The sequence below is a fragment of the Dermacentor andersoni genome, chromosome 3 (genome assembly GCF_023375885.2).
Source record: "Dermacentor andersoni chromosome 3, qqDerAnde1_hic_scaffold, whole genome shotgun sequence".
Classification (NCBI taxonomy): Eukaryota; Metazoa; Arthropoda; class Arachnida; order Ixodida; family Ixodidae; genus Dermacentor; species Dermacentor andersoni.
Window position 1 is genome coordinate 87,477,903 of NC_092816.1, and position 22,395 is coordinate 87,500,297.

Below are 22,395 nucleotides of genomic sequence, written 5' to 3' on the forward strand. Positions count from 1 at the left end.
ACTGGTCCAACGCGTCGATTGCAGTCTGGACGGATGCACGCACCTGATAGCCGACTTCAGTAGGGCCAGTCGCAAAGAAGGCGATGTCGTCAGCGTAAATGGCCACCCGTATTTCGTGCGGCGTCGCTTGTGGGATGTAGTACGGAAGTCGCGTGAGGGCAAGATTAAACAAAAAGGGGCTCAAAACTGCCTCGTGGAACACCAGAAAACATACTGCGCGGCCGGCTGAGCGCGCCTCCAATCCTCACCCGAATCGTGCGATCAGACAAGAAGGCTCGTACGTAGACGAGTAGCCGGTCGGTGATGCCGAGATCGTGTAGCGCACTGACGATTGTAGGATGCGGCATCCCGTCGAAGGGGCCCTGTACATCAAGCAGGACGAGTTAGCCGGCCTCGCGACGGCCCGCCGCCTGCTCAACGAATGCCCATAGAGAAAGGGATTGAACAAGAGCGGACACTCGGCGAAAATTGGAAATAGGAAACACGTCACGCTATAGTATTAACATCTACGAATTGGGGCCGCGAGCATCGAAAAAAAGAAGAATGTGAAATGAGATTAACAGAAATTGTTTTATTTTTTTATTCTTTCCCGGAAAAATTAAATATATCTGCGTATATATTAAATTAAACTTTGCGGCTTACTTCCGTTGCCTAGCGACAGGCGAACCGGCGAATGACGAGCCAGATGTTTGCGTCATTCGTCAGACACACAGCCGAAGCGAGAGAGACCGGCCGCGCATCTGAGCGTTGGACTGTTCGGGCACCCGTCTGCCTGTTTTTCTATTTTGGCATTTAGCCTGGTTTGGTGGCCTCCCGGCGAATTATTGCGTTCATTCGGAACTTCGACATGGCAGCACTGCACTATTGGGCTACGGCAAGGTGAGAAACTTTGTTCGACAGTCTGCGACGCACTTCAAGCAATTAGGCTTGCTGCCCGGCACCTAGGCTAGGCTTGTGACGCAGTTAACGAAAAATAGCGTGGCCGTCGTGGAGCAGTTAATTTGAATTAAAGAATCGTACTGGGAGATGTTTGCGACGCTTCCTATAAGCCCCAATATTTTAACTAATTTCGGTAGGTTTTGGGCACGCTAGTCGCACAGGGTGCTGTGACGCAGTTTCGCGTGTACTGAATTTTACTGCGACAAGTTTTGGCGCTTTCTCTGACTGCCAACATTATTGAAACTAATTTCATTACTTTTTGGGCTACCTTTGGAGCGCAGTGGGCGCGCCTGGCGCTGTGACTCGGTTAGCGAAAATAAGCTCGGCCGTGGTGCGCGGTTTCGCGCTTTAATGCCCTAACAAGTTCATGGCGCTTTTCTTTCTCTGACGCCGAACATTGTTGAAAATTATTTTCGATACTTTTATGTTATGAGGCCCGCTCGCCGGGCGTGTTGTGACGCAGCGAAAAGCAGCTCTGCCATGGTGGCAGTTTGGCGCGTACTGAATCTTACTGCGACAAATTATGTCCCCGCAACAATTTAAGCCTTCTTTCGGTACCCACGCTTGTAGAAAACGCGACGAGCAATCGCCCAAGAGTGATAACACGGGAGTGCGTTGCTTGCGCCTGCAGAATGCGCAAGAGATAAGCCAAGGTGCTCAAACGCCAGGAACTAGTAACTCAAAAATTCTGTCTTCTGAACGACACCCACGCATTTTGTCTTGAGTGCGAGTAGAAGGAATTCTGCGAGCGTCCAGCATGCACTGGTTGAGAGCCTGTGTTGTGGCCACCTCTGTGTATTCGTAGCGTACTATCGCGTCGGTTGTAGCCAAGTTCTCGAAACGCGCCGTTGCCCGCGCATTGGTGCTATTAAAGTACAGGAAATAAGTATTGGGAAGAGGGGAATGCTTGGAATTAGAATTTGTTTGTGGTATGTACGGTATTGCTTGGGATGAATCGGGTATTTTCTACGCCGTGTGTGTAAATACGAACTGCTTTTGTTTGTAATGCCGCCCACTCACCACTTTCGCACGCTTCGCCTCTACAGGCATTATTCTTACATGTTAATACCAAAATAACGCTTGTAATTTTTTCAAGCTCACGTCGTCTGTTGGAGCTTCCTGCTGAAACTACTGCTGCTTACCTGGTGCCACAACTGGATGAATGCACAAAAAGCCCGCGACGAGCATTTACAAAGAACAAAAACGTTAAATTTTCCTCATTTCACAAGGTGTCTTGCGTCTTTATGAAATTGCACGTGACACATATTCGTAGAGGCTTGTGAAGATCGTTCGACTTAATACAATGATTTGCAAATAAATATTTAATAAAAAATATATAAATATTTGCTGCAAAAGCAAAAAAATAAAAAAGCGGAGCTGTCGTGACGCGCACCAGCTTGTATTCAAAACGCGCGCGCACAAAACCGAAACCGGAAGTGTGCTTCAGGTTTTAACATCCACGGCTTGGTGCGCTGCAGTCAATTCGGCCGCTGGGCTCTATGGGAGTGTCCGCTCCTGTATTGCTTTCTCTATGGAATGCCCTTTATCACTTGGTGTTACAAGCTTTGTAACGAAACAGAAAACGGGCACCTGACTGGACATGATAAGCAAGAGTGCGACACGTGTAATCGGTCTTGCTTATGCTAGACATCAGCACGCGCGCTTGATAACGTTACATTACGCGTGCTCGATAACACTACAGAAAGAAAGAGTGAAAGAAACAAAGAAATAGCCTTTAGATAGTGCATTAGGTGCTCGCATGTGTCTGAGGAAATCGGCCTGCAGCGCAATACGTTTACTCCACTTTGCAGCTCGTTATGACTGGCAAGAAGTCTGACCCCTCCGATTCGATAACCTAATGCATTACCACGTGCGCAGCAGGCTTTTGCTTTCACGTGTTACATGAGCGTAACTTGTTGCAGGATTTTCATCACTTGGTAATGGCAGTGACAACAGGTTAGTTATTACTGTGATATGCACTGACTGGTTCGGTTATAACGTAAGACAGAATCTTAGCCAAAGGTAAATCTGTACGCGAACATCGCTGAGTAGTTGAGTGACTCGGATTGATGCGACACTTCAACTCAAACTCTTCTAGCATAAGCTCATTGAACGATTTCTTGTCGGGCTTTCAAATGTCCACATTGAAGTCTAACACGATGGTCACAGGGGTATTGTCATCGCGGCTGATCCCCTCAAACTGCGTACTCATGAACTTGTCCATATCTCAATTTGGTGCTCCTGGAGATATATACAAAGTGGGTATCACAATTCCCTCTTTCGCTTGTAAAGCACAGACATCTCCACAGTCAATGGCGTTGTCTTTTTGCGAGTCGAGAATGTATGGCTGTACATGCGTTTTTTCCTTGACGTAAATGGCAGTGCCTCCCACTTGTGAATAAATCCATGTGCTGTTCACAAACATTTCCAATATAGCTATCGACTTGAACCTGCGCATCTTGATTTATTTATTTCGTTTATTACTTTTTTATTGCTATTTGAGGCGCAGTGTTTGAATCCTGCTTTAACTCCGCCGCGGGTTCGGCCCGTTAATGCAAACACGAAAAATAGATGGCAACAACAACAATTATTATTATTATTATTGTTATTATTATTATTATTATTATAACAAACAAACTTACCGTCAATCAAAAAAAGTCATAATTATCAAAAATCCCGTGAAGATTGAACCCACGGTCATTCCAGTGTATCTTCCTACCCAAGACTGCTTATCCTGTAAGTGCACTCCTGTCGAAAATAGAAACTCAATTAAGTATCTCGGCATTCATTTCGGTAGTGACTTGTCGTGGCATAATCATGGGGCGCATGTATGCTCGACACTAAGATCTGTTGCATGTTTACTCTTTAACATTAAATGTTTGCCGTTTCAGACTAAAAAATGGCCAGGCTTAGCTTGGTTAAGCCAAGAATGCGTTGCATATTGTGTTGGGGCCCAGCTTTTCCTCCGGCTGTCGTGACGTCACGTCACGTGGTTGCGCTAAAGGTCAATGGTGGCTGCCCGGCCGCGCCCAAGGGCTGAACTAATTGCAATATGCAACGCATAAAAGATGATAGTACTTTCTCTTGCATACAGCACCTTAAGAGGTATGGTATATCGGTTTTCGCTTTCTGCTCCCAACGTTGGCAGGACAGATTTGACAACCTATTAAAAAATACATTAAAAAGTGTGGCTTATAATCGCGTAACCCCATCAAACAAAGATATTTTTCATGATCTCTGTTTCCCGCACTTTCAATCTTTATTCATTTCTACGGTTGTGCTGCTCCATATCTGGACGGATGAATTTAAGCACCCGCATGCATCCCCGCGACCGCTGCCCAAAGAAATGCGCTTCGTTGTAGCCCGCGTAAGTACTAGATAGGAGCAGCAAGACGCTGCGTGTATGTCCCCAAGATATTTAATTTCTCAGACGACTATTTTTCTGTGGACTCTCGGTCTAAATTGAAGTCTATTGCACATGTTGTAATACAGATGTATGTACTTATTTTCCTTTTGTTTGTCACAGTTTAATAGTGATTACTCTATGCTTTTGTTTCGATGTCTTGGAAACCTGATCAAGGCTTATCACTCTCATTTGTTTTTTCTTTGTTGGTTTTAAATTTGTGCATGTATACTGCAACCACATCGCTTAGCTGAAGATGCCGGGCCACGTCTCACAAGACACCATTGGCTTAGATGGGCTCGTTTTGCTGTACTGATTTCCTTGTGTGCTTAAGATTATTATTATTATTACTATTATTATATTATTATTATTAATATTATTATTAATATTATTATTATTATTATTATTATTATTATTATTATTATTATTATTATTATTATTATTATTAGTGGCGGAGTGCTTGAACTTCACCTCCGTAGCAGCTTGGCCCGTTATTGCACCACCTCCGGGATTGGTCCACACTTCTGTCCACGGATGCCTTGGGGGGCAGAGGTATACAGCTTCACTGTAAAAGTCTTTAAAATATTCCCTGTACTTGCCAGAATTAATCCCGCGTTATGCATGTTCATAATCTTCTCTGAATTAGTATTCACAAGTGCGCCAGGCGCGGATTTCAGGGTTATGCCGTCAGATGGCTCAGCGTGTCCAGTGAGAACCGCGAGAAAGGAGCCCAACTGTGAGCCTTTTGGTTCCGCACCTGGTTCCCACAGCCCTGTAGGCCGATGCTCTACTAGGCCATAGACTAGTATGTGACCAAAGTTGGCAGGAATGAGAGAAAAACGGACAGACACCAGAAATGTTAGGCATGACTTTTGTAGTGCAAAAATTCAGAAAAAGAGAAAAAAAATCCCTGCCCGAGCACTCCGTACTCGTGGTCAACCAGCGAACCTGAAACGTGCGGCCCCGATGTTTATCACTGGGTTAAACGACGGCTCGGTAGGCTGCCGCATCCTGTTCTTGTGCCCGGACTGCAGCATCGGCATGGCGTAGACGAGCTCGTTCCCTGTTCTGCTCGAGGCGCTGCTGATCGGAAACTGCCTGCCCCTCAGGAGTATGTATGACGCATGGCTTAAAGATTTCGGAGCCAGAGAGAAACTGCTGCGCGCGCGCTAGGCTGCAACGGAGAGCAACGAAGTCACTACTGGCACAGCCAATCGCGCGCCTCTCTATTTTCTTGCGCATGTGCATGGAGTTGAGCCGGAAGAGTTTTTGGTGTACAGGCGACAGACAGACGTAGGGACGAATCGGCTAGCCATAAACAGCTTCGCTGTAATAAAGTAAGGAATACGCGCTGTAAGTAATAATGCAGATGTACCGACTCGCACAGCTAGCCACTGTATTATAATTCAGATTGCCTGAAGCTGCGGCTCGCTGCTCGTACGAATACTGACCCTTACATAAAGAAAATGTCGAGCAAGGAGTAGTGTTTTACAAAGAAAATGCATTTCCGTACCTGCAGAGAACCATGGCCCATTTTGAGGAAAAGTAAATCGATGGCGACGTCAACTGAAGCGACAGGTCTGAGTACACGTATGAAATTGCATTGAAACCAAGCCAGCGCAACCCTTTCTTGTACCCCTTGAAAGCGTTCCCGGCAGTAGGGCGTCTCTGGTTCCTGTGAGCCTATCCCGCAGCACTCGTGCTGCGGAAGTCTCGCGAGTTTTATGGTAAAACACCCAGTATAATATAAAATGTTCCGCCCCTTTCGGGGAGTCTGCTTTTTCCGTTGTTAACACCTTTACCCTTCAAGCGATAAAAGCTTTATTCTGCACTACAGTCAATCCAACCTACACCTGCGTTGACAGAAGCGCTGGTTTCTTACGGCGTTTTAATTCTGATTACGTTGTGCTCACAAATATCTGGCATCAGTTTGACTGCGTCAACTGCTAAAGTTTCATGTTCTTATACGAAATCTTATAATTGCCCATTGAGCGAAAAAAAGTATTCGTGTGTAGCAGCGAAACGGCACCTAAATTCCCATTGGCTGCGACGAAACGTCACGAGCGCCCCTCAGCGTGGCACAGCGGTCGAAACGGTGTTGCGTGAGGGGCGATGGCATCGCCGCGAAGCCACGTCGCCAGCGTGCCAAGACGGAGTAAATACGGTGACGCGACTCCGCGGTGCGAGCTTTGTTGTCGCCGGCGAGGTAGTCGCGTGACAAGCACGTGCGGGTGCCGCCGTCTCGCTCTTGGAAGCCGGTGCGCGGTCCACATCTTTCTCTCTCAACCCCCCCACCCCCTGGACTTAGCTGCTACGCTCGCCTGTCGGCTTTGGTGGCCGCTGCTACTTCCTCGGTCTCTCGTCCCGCGGGACCTCGGTGACATGTGGCGTTGGCAGCGGAAGCTGCTGCTGCTTGTTGGCTTGGGTAGTATGTGCCGCTATGGTGCATTACTCGCAGCGCAAAACTCAAAGGACAATCAGCGGTCTTCAATTGGACCATAATGGTTTAGCATTCACAACGAATGAAAAGTACTTAGGTGTCCTCAGGTTTTTTTTCATGGGGTGTCTGTGTCTTCCGTCTCAACAATTATCATGGTTACTCGCCCCCCCCCCCCCCCCAAAAAAAAAAAAAGAAACTTCATCCTTCCCATGACCGACCTCATCGCATCCCTCAAGGCTGATTGTGGTGGCCAGAGGACCAAACTCTTTATACACAAATAAGGGTGTGAAAGTGTTTTTCTGTATAATCGAGATACAGCAGAATAGCTCCACGTTAAATGCTCGACAAAATCCTACAAATTTCTAAATAGAGGATTGCTTGTGGCCCATACCAAACACATATATATTTTCACATTTCTGAAGCTTACTTTTGTAGACGCTTTTTGTCTACAAAACTTTAATCTTGATAGGCCCGAAAGTTCCGAAACGATGTACTGTCGAATAGCGAACAGTGTGCCAGTTAATTTCGTAAAAATTTGGTAGTATCCCAAGACAGACCTCTGTCGACCTCAGAGTGTTATGTTATCTCAAATATTACCCATGGAAATACAGACACGATCCTCATCAAAGTGCATTGCGTTGCAGGTAAAATTCAATTTAACCTGCAATGCATTGGTTTCAGTTGGACAAGTGAAGATATGTTCATTCATCGCTTATTCAAATTTCCACTTCGTCTTGACTCAAGACATGCCACAACCATGGAGGGGTACTCAGCAATACAACGAGAAATAGAGAAGAAGCCTTTTCTTATTGGAAATGGCAAAATTAAATGAGTCGCCATGTATAACATTCAGCCTCTTATGAATGGTCAAAGCGCATTCAAACGTAACGTTTTTCATTCGTTCTTGAAACTGCAGCCGCACTTACTTCCTAAGAATAATTTTTTTATTAGAGTGCTGCTCAGCGGCACTCCCATAGATGAGGAATCCCTTATAAACAATTATGTCTCTTTCCGCTCTATCTCTGAACGGCTTGTAGTGATCGAGTGGCGAACGGAACGCTATGATACATGATGCTTTACAACAATCGAAATGGGCACGATAGCATATATAACATAAGATGTTCACTGCCATGTAGGAATAAAATCCTTAATACAAGGTGTTGAAATGGGGAAGGAAGACCACCTGGTGCCATGCTTTTAGTCTCTTTCACGGCCTCTTTCATGTCCTCTGCACGCACAAGACCTAACGCTCCCTGAACGCTGCGACGCCAAGCAGCCTCCTGCAGCTGCAGCCCTCATAGTCTCAAGGGGGTGTGCCGAATCAGTACGTCGGCCAGTCGTGCCGTCTGCAGTATCGAAACAACCCACCACTACTTTCTTGTTTAAATTATGCTTAGCAACATTTCATTGTGCTGGTGACGTGCGTTAATTACCTGCTTCGCTATGTTTGAGAACGCATTTCTTTCTGTTTTCACTTTGCCCAAGTGTACTTGGTGCGTACTTCATCAGATTGCATAAAAATTCGAACGATAAATCGCACACAAAAATCTTTTAGACTGCCTCCACAAATATTACGTATCGAAACTTGGTCTTTAGGCCCGGATGAGACAAAGCAGAAGCTCTTGCGATGTCGAATGGAAGTAGTATCACGGTGCTGTTGAAGTGAACAGTCGTTCCATAAAAATTATTTCTTGCCGGAAGATACTCTCTCTAGTCAGGCGTTAAAAGAAAAAAATTCCAAGTTTATTTCAACAGACAATTTCATGGATTAGAGAGAAACTGTGCAGATTTCGTAACAATTAATACTATAAACGACAAAGAAGCTGTTCCAGACAAAGAAGCTGTTTCATAAGCTGTTCCACAGGAACCGCCGAGGTGATCTGCGCGCTGCTGGCCAGGACTGAGGCCTGTGGTTAAGGCTACAAGGGTTACGTCATCCCCCAAGTGTGAAATATCTCCAGCAATCCTTGAAACTAACTGTCTGTGAACCTAAACAGTCGATTAACACGGCTTCAAAGCGAATCATTCCAGGTCCTATAAACGACGTTGTAATGCGCTGGCGAACGCCGCTATTAGCAGCAACAAAAGAACTAAGACTGCAAAAGTACAGGGCTACAGTGCTGCAAGCTGTGTCCATGTCTTACGTATGACAGAGCCTTCTTTTGCAATGAAGCACTTAGTTTACTTATTCATTCGTTAGGCTTGATTCCATTCTGAGAAAATGACACATATCTTTGGCGACCCTAAAGGATACCTTAGAACTGTACTTTTCTTCTAATATTGCATGGTCCGTGCGCTCCATAAATGTGTACACAAGAAAGCCGAAGATGAATCAAAACTTATTCTTTCCTACAGAAATATATTATACAATAAAACATTTTTGCTACGAACAACACAGTAAAGCACATAAACAGTAAAGGAACAAAGAAACTCCAAGATGCATTCGCTTACTTAATTTACTTAAGTCTGTCATTTTGAAGGCGAATTATCATTGTAGATGCAATAATAAACATCCAGTTCTCCGCGCTATTCCACCAGGGCAAGTTCAATTTGTGTCCATTTACCGCGTAGTTCCTAGAAATGCACTTACATCAATTCGACCAGCTGCCAACTGTATTGAGAAATTATGGGGAAAAAATTGACGTGTACCGCAGTTTCAAAACACAAAGTAGAAATTATATAACTAAAACACCAAGAGCACAATTACAAATTAGATTAGGCTTTCCACTCGATATTTTTATACAGTAAACGACAGATAGGTTTTATTGAAAACTCAACTGCATTTCCTCGCATTACTTCAGGCGCGTAGGTTCACATTACCTGAGAAATACTGTTCTGCTTCACTACACGCACATTCGGCGTGGCGAGGCACAAACACGACACAGAGATATTCACACGGGGTATCTTCGTGGACGGGTAGCGGAAAAGGCCACGGCTATTTCTCGTGCAGTCAAGGGCAGTTGACATTGGAGTGCACCCTCACGGTCGCCTTGTTGCGGAAGTAATCGACCACTGCACGAATTCTGGTTTGGTTTGCCAACTCTTTTGTATGGGCGTGACACACGTTGGCCCAGTCTTCGCACTCGATATCGAATAGAGCCATGCCGAGAGAGATTCCGCGGTAGCGCCTCTTGACGCTGCACATCTGCACCAATTGAGATGATTTATGCGGTATGAAATTGTGCCGTGTAGGAAAAGGAAAATGATAGGAATTCTCTACCGAAAGCGCTGTACGCAGGCGTAACTGTCAGTTGCGTGCTTACACGTCGAAATCCGCCATTTTGTTCATGGCGTCCTACAGAACCAATTGAATATGACTCACTGCAAGAATAATGTGCGACAACGTGCCGAGAGATTATGGACATTCGAGTGCAGCTCGACTGTCCGTCTACCAGGCGGCGTACCGCCTGGTGCGCTTTAATGCTGACAGTTATCGCGATTGCACAACCAATCTTGAAGGATACACTGTTTGGCAACTATCTGAGCATGCAGAGTTTAGAAAACAAGACAGAATATATTGTCGTGATGGAATCGAAGGACCCAAAAGAATTAGTCTTGCAGCGAGTTTGATATCCGTTTATTTGAACCGTTTGACCACTGCCAGAAAGGAAGCAGGAGCATATCAGTAAGCTTATATGCAGTGCATACAGGTCTCGTTTTTCTATTTTCCCAAAACACGGCTGAAATTTCTCGGGCTTTCATTTCTCCCCGAGAATTCGTTTGTTCTTCTTTAGTTGAATACAGTTATTTTTGCAGGTGAAATTTCACTGCCTTTTTTTCCGGGGCAAGCTTATTGCACCTTGCCTGCCGTTCTTTCTTTTTCTCGTTGAATAATGGGTTCACTGAACTCAATGTCGCTGAATCGTAGTGTGGCTGCAGATCTTATTACTTATACTGTAGTTTTATCCAATGAGCACAATTAAAGATTTTTGAGTAGCAGTCTAACAAAGACCCGATGCCATGTGAAGATGTGACTATTTAGGGCTTACAATTAGGTGCATTTGAGAATTTTAAAACAAGGAGAATATGACTTATTGATAAGCTTGCGCGAGTGCAGAGCTCCAATGAATATTAAAGAAAGAAAGTAAGGAGATGCTACGTGATGAGGAATCAATGGGATGCGACGCACTTTGAAGATGGTTGGCAATGCAGCAAGGTCGGCGTCTCTGCAGAGAATTATCAGATCGACTTACGTGTTTGTGTAAAGTAAGAAACTGCGTGTGTGACGCGAGCCTTTGTGTGGCTACAGAAGCAAGACGATGCTGATGGTAACGATGATCGTAGACGGTGACCGGCATGGGTTCCACACAAGCCCTTCGACGCACGCTTATACTGCATGCCGAATTTCGGATTTTCCGTTGGTAATGGATGTGCGCAAGCAAGAGAAACAGAAATTGTGTCGTCATTTAAGGCTAAGTGTTTTACAATCGTACGTACCTACGTCTGCATGTGGTTTATGTTAAAACAACCATGGTATTCGTGCTGCAGCGAAGAAACGTTAAAACCTAATCAACATGGCCTGATCATGAAGGCGGTAAAACGTCGCAGAGTTTCTACGTGGAATTCGCTGCTTCGTTGATTTGGAATGTAGGCTTATTCTGAAGGCGGTGAACTATAACTCAACATCTGAAGTCGCTACCTGTCATCAGAGAACTGGTAGGTGAGGCATACGCCAAACGTTTCATAGAGTATATAGTTGACCTTGGCTAGGGTAAGTGAGCGTGCGAGCGCGGCCTACGGGATAGAACATCAAGCTGTTGTGCTTAAAGGACGAGATTTCATTATGCCATATGTCGCGTATTTCTTTTTATTAAGAAGGACCGGAATTAGGTGAGACAGCGACCTACCTACCCTGAAGTGCCTGGAATGAGGCTATAACGATTTTATCAATGCCCTGTATTAAAATGACTTATAAAATGCGCATTTCCAAATCACTATTCCATTGCGCGAAACTACAACCCAATTTCCAAGGCCTACATATATTTCCGATATTCAATCGGCCTATTGAAATTAAGATGAGTCTGCTGCCACAAAAATTTTCACCGCTTATGGGATGCACTTCGAAGCGGGAGAAATATTGTTATGTAAGGATGAGAGAGAAGAGAAACGAAGGAGAAGATCTGAGACGCTGGCTGCTGCGTGTTGTTGGTGGTCAGCCATCTTAGCTATTCTGACTTATCCTGTATATATATTGTAAATATAGGTTTTATATACTCACGACATCCCCGTAACAATATCTTACCGGCATACATGTTTTTAATGTCTAATTATGGTCTTTGTGCTTATTTCTATGCGAAAAACAAAGTTGACCCATACAAACCGCGCCAGTTTTCCTGTCTGGGCCACTACTGGCACTGCGTATATCACATCTCTTTAATGATATTGAGCTGATCTTTCGTGCTGTAAGGATGGCTGCCCTATGTCTCTAAGGTTACTGGACGTGATAATCCTATATATTCAGAAAAAGAATATAATGTAACGAGCCTGAAGAATTAGGGGGGCCTAGGTTCCAGACTTGCGCAGGTCAGAACCATATGAAACCTAACGACACCAAAGAAATGGTTGAAAAAGTTATGTGTGGTTCTATTTGAAATATAGAAATAATAAGGAAACGGGGAATGAAAGTGGTGAAAAACATCACTTGCAGCCGGTTGCAAAATTGTTGTACGCAGTTTAATAATTTCACTTAATCTGTAAACAAATATAACGAATTTTCTGCTTTAGGTGAACAGATGTAGCTTACAGAAGTGAAATAAACCAGCTTTGATGCAGCTTTGCAACCTTATGAAGCAAGCGTTTTAATTTGTTGAACTTTATACTTTTTGCCAATTCATGTAAGAAACTTATTCGAGACACTAAGTCAAACACTCTTTTTTGACACTAAATAATATTTGGCACTCACTGTTAAACACAATACATTTCGCTGAAATTAATTTAGTGGTAGTCGAATGAGAGCATATGCATGTTTCACATGTATTTGAAAAGAGAGATCGTACGCAGTCGCAAGGTAAAACTCCTTCTTAGTATAACATCGATGGACGTTTCTTCCTAAATAGATAAAAATATTGGCGTTACACTTAATGCCTTGACATACAAACGTGGAGCTTGTTATGCCAATGTAGCAACTCAGTTGTGCGTGTCAGTCATGCAGTTATTTGTCACTGTCTTTGAAGATCACATCATTTTCGCATTCAGTGTTCCGTACATTCTAACGACAACAAGAAATCTACTTGCGGCTGCAAGCGCTGCCCATCAAAAGTACGGTTATTGACTTACCGCCTATTAGTAAACTTTCTTTGAGCATGAGTTGATACATAGAGTGGCGCTAAAGCTGAAACAATTTTTTTATAAGTTGTCAGTTAAGTTAAATGTAACCCGGCTTATCCTTATGGTATCCGTATTAGTTGTCGTCGAACTTCTGTATGCTGAAGATTTTGGATACAGCGCAATATGCACGCTTAATTAATTGAGCACATGGACAAACGTTCTGACTATGTAAACAACTGTCCAAAAAAGGCTACAAATGGATGCGGTATGCGTTTCGCATTAGTTGATGGTGCCCTTTAAAACTCACAGTTAAACCAAAGTGGTTGTCTTTATTATGACAGGCCAGTAATCATATTGGTCTGCCCCTGGCATTGGCTTTGCACTTGAAACAGCAATCCAAGAAACCGTTCCTTCAGTAAGGTCTACTACGTAATGGCGTCCTTCGAGGTCTGCATGCATCGTCCTTTGTATTTTGTACGTGCAGTTCTGTGCATCCTTGATGAGCTCTGTACCAGGGCAAGCTTACGTGCATACAGACCTTTGAGGCAAGACGTTTTCTCGCAAACAAGAACCTTCTTCGTTTTCCTGGAGCTCAACCGGAATGTATAACTTTTGGTCCTAAAAAAGAGCCATGACTAAAACAAAAGTCGTCTCCTTGTAACACTCCGCCTGTAAGTACATCACGGTGACAGAAACGCAAGATGTATTTAACTTGAACACGGACCGCAGCGCATGCAGGCCACGCTGAACAGCAGCAACCATTTTATGTCTGCAAGTTTCAGCGTGCTTGTTTACATAGTGCTTGCACATTGTTGTAATTCCTTTTGAGTTGATATCATTTTTTCCGCCTTATATACCACTCCCGACCGGCTGATAGGTGCAATAACGGTGTTGGAGTGCAATTGGAACAGCTTGTAAATCGTGGAAAGGGACGGAAATGGGACAGAAATGGGACAGAAGTGGGACAGAATCGTGGCACTATGCCAGGCCAGCATCGATTTCTACAAAATGCTAACCTTACCTTCCAATTTATGGTATCGGCGTTATCGTAGGTTGCCAGCAGGTCGGGTCGTCCACCTGTTATGGCGTAAATTGTGTGTTGTTTCACATTCAACATGGGGGACCGGTAAGCTTCTATACCGAAGTTGCAAAACTGGAAAAGGAAAGAGCATGGGAGTGTTACATGGCATAGAATGTCTACGGAAGAAATTACATACACGTGGTGGCTGTAGTTTAGAGAAGTTGCGTATCATTTGAATACCATCGTCTTTTTTTCACAAAATAACGCGTTTAAATGGCATTAAGAAGGCTACAAAGAAAATATTTATAGCCTAAAGTAGAATAGAAATCTACAGACCGCTCAAAAGCGCAGTGAGCTAAGTTACGGACCCTGTAATAACTAAAGATAGACAATGCGTTACGCTGCGCAGGCTGGATACCGCTTTCCTGAATTCGCCTCCACTATTATTGTTGCATCTTGGTTTAAATTCTCTCCCACCCCGCCCTCTTCCGAAATAGCTGAAGTAGACAAATGCCGTAGAGGCAAGTGCCATCGTCATGCCGGGCTCATTTTCTTCCCGGCTGACCAGCATTATCAATGACTGCTCTCGCCAATCCTCAGAGAACGAAGAGTATAATAAGACGGTTGTTTTCAAAGTTAGGATTGGATAGATGGCGGAACAGATTCTCTGTGTAAGACATAAGCGCTCTGTAGTGACAGTCCAGGCAAATGATTTTACTATTTTCATTAAGAATGCACTGATCGCTATAAAAATGTTGGGATTTTGAAGAGGTACGTTGAACCAAGACTGAAACAACGAATATTCATCAGCGGCGAGTTTGACATCCGACGCCCTGATAAGGTAGAAGAAACCTATTCTTTTTTTTTTGTATTCTCGATTACACATATCACGACAACACCGAGACATCGAAACTGCCTAGATCTCGCCAAATATTTATACTTGCAAAATCTTTTATATAAAGTGAAGTAAGGAATCCATCCTACCTGTTAGAGCCCTGAAGTTAATGTTACGTACAAGAGCGAGTGCTATTCTTAAAGACGAGATGGTTAGACCCACACAACGCAAAGGCATGATTGTATAGTCACCCTATTTGATCTTCGCAAATGTTCTCTTGCTCAGTTATAAATGTATGGTATTACTTCCTCCCTCACTGATTCTTGAGTGAGCTTCAGACATTAATAATGGCTTCAGAATGGCCACATGCGGGACCCAAGTCTCGCAATTTTGTTGTGCCCTCCTGTTCAGGAATTTTCTACAGTGCCCATTCAACTATCTGTAGAACTTCACCGGATCACACCAGCATACCTCAATGAGCAGTATATTCCAAAGATTATATTTCAGAGGGCCGCCCGAATTTAATACCTTTAGCTTGGCAACGTCGAGAGGGCACGCCCTTTTACTAGCACGCGTGCTTACGGCACTTGTAACGTATTTGCATGCGTTATAGCAGAATTTTTGGTCTGGATTAAAACACTACTATAACACTGAAGGAAAGTTACGAATAAGTGGCGCAAATATGCATGTCACTAGAAGGGCGTGGCCTATCAACGTCGCTAACTGAAATGTATTCAAATCTTGGCGGCCTTTTTTAAATATCGCTCTTAAAATTGCTGCCTTTAAGGAACGTTGGTGCACTGCGGCAACGTTAGACATATATATAGTCGCAAGTACAACCTTCAAAATTCCTGGATACGTATGATGAGGCGTGCAACGACAACGCACTTATTATTTTGCTAAAGCTGCATAGAACAACGATCTGTAAAGTGTGGTGGCCAGTATCTGTGATAGACTGCGCTTATGTGCTGGTTCACAGCGAAACGAAATCGCCAGCCGGAAGTTGTGATGTCAGGCGTTTGACCGATATATCGGTTGGCCGATAGAATCGATATATGAATACAGCGAGTGAGGTGATCCGTGTACACTACGTTCGAATTGTTTTCGTTCAATGAGCGGAGAGAAGGGCCCCAAACAAGCACCCGCCACATTTTATAACTGGGGAACCTCCTTGTGTGAAACAGTTAGTATATATATATATATATATATATATATATATATATATATATATATATATAATGAAACAGTACAATTGAATCTGCATTTGGGACAAAATCTTGGTATGTGGCTGGTGATGCCGCAATTGCACCTCACAGGAAGTGGGCAAAGCTCGCGCTATCTCTAAATGCCGTCACGCAGGTGGGAAGGCGTCAGATAAGTCTGACCCATCCTTAACCTAATTGAGTGTGAAGAGGTGAGGAGCGCGCGGAAATGGAGAGGGTTTCGGTGGGGCCGAGCTAGCGCAGTGAAAGTAGATAACCGAAATAGGAGGGTGTTGCCGACGCCTGGGACTGGCCCGCTTTCCCTTGCTCAGTTTGCGGTGGCTGGTCGAAAATTGCGGCGGTGTGCAACGTAACGCTAAAAATATCGCTAAAACGGATACTCAGGGAAAAAGAGTTGGTAGAGCGATGCCGTATACGTGTCAAAAGGGCTCCGCAACGCTATACTGCCACGTAAAATTTTTATTTTGCTCGAATGATTCCGTTCACCCCCGCAGCTGAAGGAAGCCAGTGCCAGACCCATAGGTATACGCAGACATCGTCAACCTATAGCAGAGGGCTAAAGGCAAATAAGGTGTGGAATTCGAAATAATAATTTTTATTTTGTTCCATCTAGCATGCATGATCAGTGCGCATACGTCATATAAGATGACGTGTTCTCGCGCTTTTCGTGACGTCGCGTGACACACAAGCGAAGCTGGGGTAGCCCGAAACATTTTTGCGCTATCGCGAAGGGCTTATTGCATGCATGCAACAGAAGCAGTTTGAAATAGCTTTACGTTATCGCATCACTTATCACAAAAGAAATAAAAACAAATACAATAATGGCGAACAACGTACTTCCGCTGTGCTATTCGGTGGCATCATGCTGTCTTCACACTTCGAATCAATGTTCAGCGCCGACTTCGGCTTGTACATGCGAGTGCACATGGTGAACGACACTGCCAGAGAAGGTACAGGGAGCCACGGCATGGTGCGCAGGACGTCCATGGTTGGTACCTTAAAGAATTCAGAGTTTTCATCATATAATTCTTAGTGAGATCTTATTTTATTTTATTTCATTTCATTTATTTAGGAGTATATTAGACAGCAAAAAATATGGAAGGACCAGTAGCTTTATCGGCTAGTACATAGTTCACTAAAGATGCAACATAAACGCTACAGATTTATCTTCGTAAATTAATTTCATACAAAGTTAGGCAGAATAGTGTCCAAAAATTAGCGTCGTGGTGGCGTACTGGCTTTGGTGTTCGGCTGCTATGCCCGACGACGCGGGATCTAATCCCGGCTGTGGCAGGCGCATTTCGGTAGGAGCGAAATCAAAGAACGTTCATGTACTTCGCATTGAATGCACGTTAAGGAACCCAAGGGTCATCATTAATGCAGATTCGGCTCACCCCCCCCCCCCCCCCCCCCCTGTACTGCAGCGTGCTTCATAGTAATCCCGTTGTTCTGGCATGCAAAACTCTAGTATTTATTTAAAGGGCCCATCACCAGGTCGGGCAATATTGAGCTGACAAGCGCAAAGCATACATTGCGTGATAACGATCGTGTCTACAAAGTATTACATCGCTACGCGCCGCGGAAATATCTAAAATTTCAAACAGAGTGCCGTTTTTCCTTCTCCTCGCGGCCGCCGCGCTCCAAGCTGGATGGTGACGTACTCGCGTCTCTGCGTCAACGTACTCGGGTCCGCAGTGTGGCATCGCTAGTGGTGACACGTGACTTCGAGAAGTATTTAAGTCACCATCTGTTATTTGTGTGATCTGTTGCTTGAATTGACGAATGGAAGTTCATAGAAATAACAAAATACACAAACGGAATGTCTGCGTGTTCTTTGTTTTATTTCGCACCGGTGCAAGAGATATGTACTTCCGCTTCGTCCGCTTCTTTCCACGGTCGTACATTCACGTGCGCAGGTACCGAAACTATGCCATTTTCTACTGTGTTCCAGCGCGGGAACATACTCTGCGATCCGCTGTTTCTGCCTCAGTATTCGTGTAGCACTGAATTATACCGCTAGTCATGTGTCTTTGGGCACAGCGTGCAAAATCGTGCGCCGCGCGAACGAAAGAACAGCTCGCGAGCGACGCATGTGAGCGGAAGTACGTGGCGCCGAAAAAAAAAAAAAAAAACGAGGAGAGAAAGAATGAAGGCGGGGCCTGTGAAATATGCGTCACGCGTTCCTCAAGCTCGGGTATCGGAGAACGCAGGGAAGGAATTTCGCTAGCGGAGGCTAGACGGGGCGGGGCGAATGGGGAGAGCGTCTTGCTTGGCAGTGGAGCCCGCCTGCTGAAATCATGGGTTCGCGGCACTGTAATATTCTATCTCGGCCATTTTTGCGGCAGAACGCTCCCTAGAGGACATGTAACAACTTGACGCATATGACCAAAATTTGCTGTGTGACATGGTGAGGGGCCCTTTAAACATTATAGCCTGCAAAAATGGCAAGTGCGCATTGTGCAGTTTCATAGGGAATATAAGGTAAAGTTCGCAATGACAAATATACGATAATGTACACACGTCTAGAAAGAACTGTCATCATGCTCAAGGACGAACCATTTCCAGCTACTCAAGCGTAACATTGTTTCAACGATAAAGGTTTTCCTGCTGAAGTTTCGAATTTCTAGGTACTTCATTCCAAACAGTGCCTCCGTCCATACACACTGTGACATGGCGCTATGTTAAGGGATGAGTACCTAAATTAGGAAAGGGCGACCGTGTTTTATGAAGCAATCCATGATCTTTATTTTGAGCGCAACGCACCCACTAGCTTTGTCTCCAATGCAACAAAGATCGTACTAGGCAGTAGATACCAAATACGTTGGAGTATGTGTGTGTGAACACTTTTATTGAAATAAGTTCCGGAGGCTCGATTTTTTAAGCCAAGGTGGGCCGCTCCAACGTTGGCACTATCAGGCCAAACCCTTCAGCGACATCCTGGGCCCTCTGGACGGCCCTAAGTTTGTCTTGAAACAGTGGGCTTTGACTACTTTTTTCCCACTGTGTCCATTCTTCAATGAGGTTGGGGAGAGTCGCAAGACACCCGCCAGCATATGTCTGATTCCAATGGTGCCATTACAATCCTTGCAGTCCATCTTAATCTCCATCTCTACATATATTTTATTAATGTGGTACGGTGTGGGATATGTACCTGTTTGCAATAAGCACAGCGAGACTGCCTGAGCCCTGTTCAGTTTTGAATGTGGCAATGAAACTGCCTGCGTCCTAGATAGTAATGTTTGGTAATATCATTGTAAGTTATTAAACAATCTCTATATTTTCTGGCTTGATGGTGAACTGCTCGGTTGTGACTGTCATGGTTAGCAAGTCCTGGTGCCAAGCCATGAGCAACCTCATTGACGTTTACCCGAGTCCCGTCCACTTTCCCCATAAGCGCAGTTAACCGTCGGAGTGAAAATAAATTTTAGGGAGATGGCGTAAACTTCGAGTTTAACTTATTGCAATGCTCATGTCCCACCACCTTCGCACGCGCGACAAACGTTGCGTCGGGCGCAGGCGGCGTCAAGTAAGTTTGGAGAGAGGGGGAAACCTTCCGTTCGTGGGCAGCGCACGGGTATCGCAAGCGTTATCGGGGCCACAGGGCGTGCCACGTGACATCCCTTTGTCATCTCCCGAATCCCTTTAGGTCACCAGCAAGTTGCCAGTGTTGAAGTCTACGCCACCACCCCCGTTTTCCCTAACGTGGTTAGGCAACCACATTTTAAATGCGTAAGCATTTCTATACTTACTCCACGAGAAAGGCCTTTCGTCCTCCGTCCGCCCCTCCATCCGTTCGTCACGTAAGACGATCGCTTTCAAGATAAAGCCCGCTGCAGCGAGCTCTTTTACCTTCGTGCTGCCTGCCACTTCAAAGCGAATGAAGCGCCGAGAACGTAGCGCTCACGAAGCTCTTAGCACATGCCGCACCCTGCCACTTTCGCTTATCGCTTTCAAGATACGGGCCCTCGCATCTCTGTTCAACCATAGAGAAAGGAATACAAGAGCGGACACTCCCATAGAGCCTAGCGGCCGAATTGACTGCAGCGCACCCAAGCCGTGGATGTTAAAACCTGAAGCACACTTCCGGTTTTGTGCGCGCGCGTTTTGAATACTAGCTGGTGCGCGTCACGCCGGCTACGTTTTTTTTTTGCTTATTTATATATTTATTTATTTATTTACTTATTATTTATTTGCAAATCATTTTATTAAGTAAGATTGATTGCGAACGATTTTCACAAGCTTCCATTGAATATGTGCCACGTGCAATTTCATAAAGACGCAAGACATCTTGTGAAATGAGGAAAAATTAACGTTTATTTTATTTTTTGTAAATGCTCGTCGCGGGCTTTTTGTGCATTGTGCATTGGGCTTTCTGTGCGTTGTGGCACTAGGTAAGCAGCAGTAGTTTCAGCAGGAAGCTCCACCAGACGACGTGAGCTGAAAAAATTACAAGCATTATTTTGGTTTTAACATGTAAGAATAATGCCTGTAGAGGCGAAGCGTGCGAAAGTGGTGAGTGGGCGGCATTACAAACAAAAGCAGTTCGTATTTACACACACGGCGTAGAAAATACCCCACTCATCCCAAGCAATACCGTACATACCACAAACACATTCTAATTCCAAGCATTCCCCTCTTCCCAATACTTATTTCCTACACTTTAATAGCACGAATGCGTGGGCAACGGCGCGTTTCGCGAACTTGGCCACATACGACGCGATAGTACGCTACGAATACACAGAGGTGGCCACCACACAGGCTCTCAACTAGAGCATGCTGGACGCTCGCAGAATTCCTTCTACTCGCACTCAAGACAAAATGCGTGGGTGCCGTTCAGAAGACAGAATTTTCGAGCTACTAGTTCCTGGTGTTTGAGTTCCTTGGCTTATCTCTTGTGCGTTCTGCAGGCGCAAGCAACGCACTCCCGTGTTATCACTCTTGGCGATTGCTCGTCGCGTTTTCCACAAGCGTGGGTACCGAAAGAAGGCTTAAATTGTTGCGGGGTCATAAAAATTGCCACAAACTTGTCGCAGTAAGATTCAGTACGCGCCAAACTAATTGTCACCACGGCCGAGCTGCTTTTCGCTGCGTCACAACAGGCGCGGCGAGCGGGCCTCATAACATAAAGGTATCGAAAATAATTTTCAACAATGTTGGGCGTCAGAGAAAGAAAAGCGCCATGAACTTGTCAGTGCATTAAAGCGCGAAACCGCGCACCACGGCAGAGCTGATTTTCGCTAACAGAGTCACAGCGCCAGGCGCGCCCACTGCGCTCGAAAGGTAGCCCAAAAAGTAATGAAATTAGTTTCAATAATGTTGGCAGTCAGAGAAAGCGCCAAAACTTGTCGCAGTAAAATTCAGTACACGCGAAACTGAGTCACAGCACCCTGTGCGACTAGCGTGCCCAAAAACTACCGAAATTAGTTAAAATAATATTGAGGCTTATAGGAAGCATCGCAAACATCTCCCAGTACGATTCTTTAATTCAATTTAACTGCTCCACGACAGCCACGCTGTTTTTCGTTAACTGCGTCACAAGTCTAGCTTAGGTGCCGGGCAGTAAGCCTAATTGCTTGAAGTGCGTCGCAGACTGTCGAACAAAGTTTCTCACCTTGCCGTAGTCCAATAGTGCAGTGCTGCCATGTCGAAGTTCCGAATGAACGCAATAATTCGCCGGGAGGCCACCAAACCAGGCTAAATCCCAAAATAGAAAAACAGGCAGACGGGTACCCGAACAGTCCAACGCTCAGATGCGCGGCCGGTCTCGCTCGCTTCGGCGGTGTGTCTGACGAATGACGCAAACATCTGGATCGTCATTCGCCGGTTCGCCTGTCGCTAGGCAACGGAAGTAAGCCGCAAAGTTTAATTTAATTTATACGCAGATACTTTTTAATTTTTCGGGGAAAGAATAAAAAGAAATAAAACAATTTCTGTTAATCTCATTTCACATTCTTCTTTTTTTCGATGCTCGCGGCCCCAATTCGTCGATGTTAATACTATAGCGTCACGTGTTTCCTGTTTCCAATTTTCGCCGAGTGTCCGCTCTTGTTCTATCCCTTTCGCTATGGTTCAACGCTAAGCGCCGAAAACGCAGCGCGCGGAGCTATCAGCAGTCGACACTCTCCGTCCGCCTCGCAGATCGTTTTCAAGATGCGGTCCGCACGGCCGTGCCATGTGCAGCCACCGCTGGCGAACGTTTCATTACGCTACATAAATGTTAGACGCGGATGGTTCGACACAAAAACACGGCACAACAAACCGAGTGGA

The 22,395-nt window shown here is 45.0% G+C and overlaps 1 protein-coding gene across 2 annotated transcripts; it reads right to left on the reverse strand.

Annotated features, from left to right (window-relative positions):
• Positions 1-8,529: 8,529 nt before the first annotated feature.
• LOC129383130 (uncharacterized) lies at positions 8,530-21,987 on the reverse strand. Of its 2 annotated transcripts, XM_055067452.2 has the most exons (4): positions 21,740-21,964; positions 16,966-17,124; positions 14,071-14,202; positions 8,530-9,927 (listed from the first exon to the last, which is right to left on the reverse strand). In XM_055067452.2, exons 2-4 carry the CDS (start codon positions 17,113-17,115, stop codon positions 9,733-9,735), a joined length of 477 nt encoding a protein of 158 aa, XP_054923427.2. In that variant the 5' UTR covers positions 17,116-17,124; positions 21,740-21,964; the 3' UTR covers positions 8,530-9,732. The 2 variants fall into 2 exon arrangements, 1 of the variants encoding a protein (XP_054923427.2); XR_008611041.2 differs by lacking the exons at positions 8,530-9,927; positions 14,071-14,202; positions 16,966-17,124 and adding an exon at positions 19,988-20,565 and having other exon boundaries at positions 21,740-21,987.
• Between the last annotated feature and the right edge of the window lie 408 nt (positions 21,988-22,395).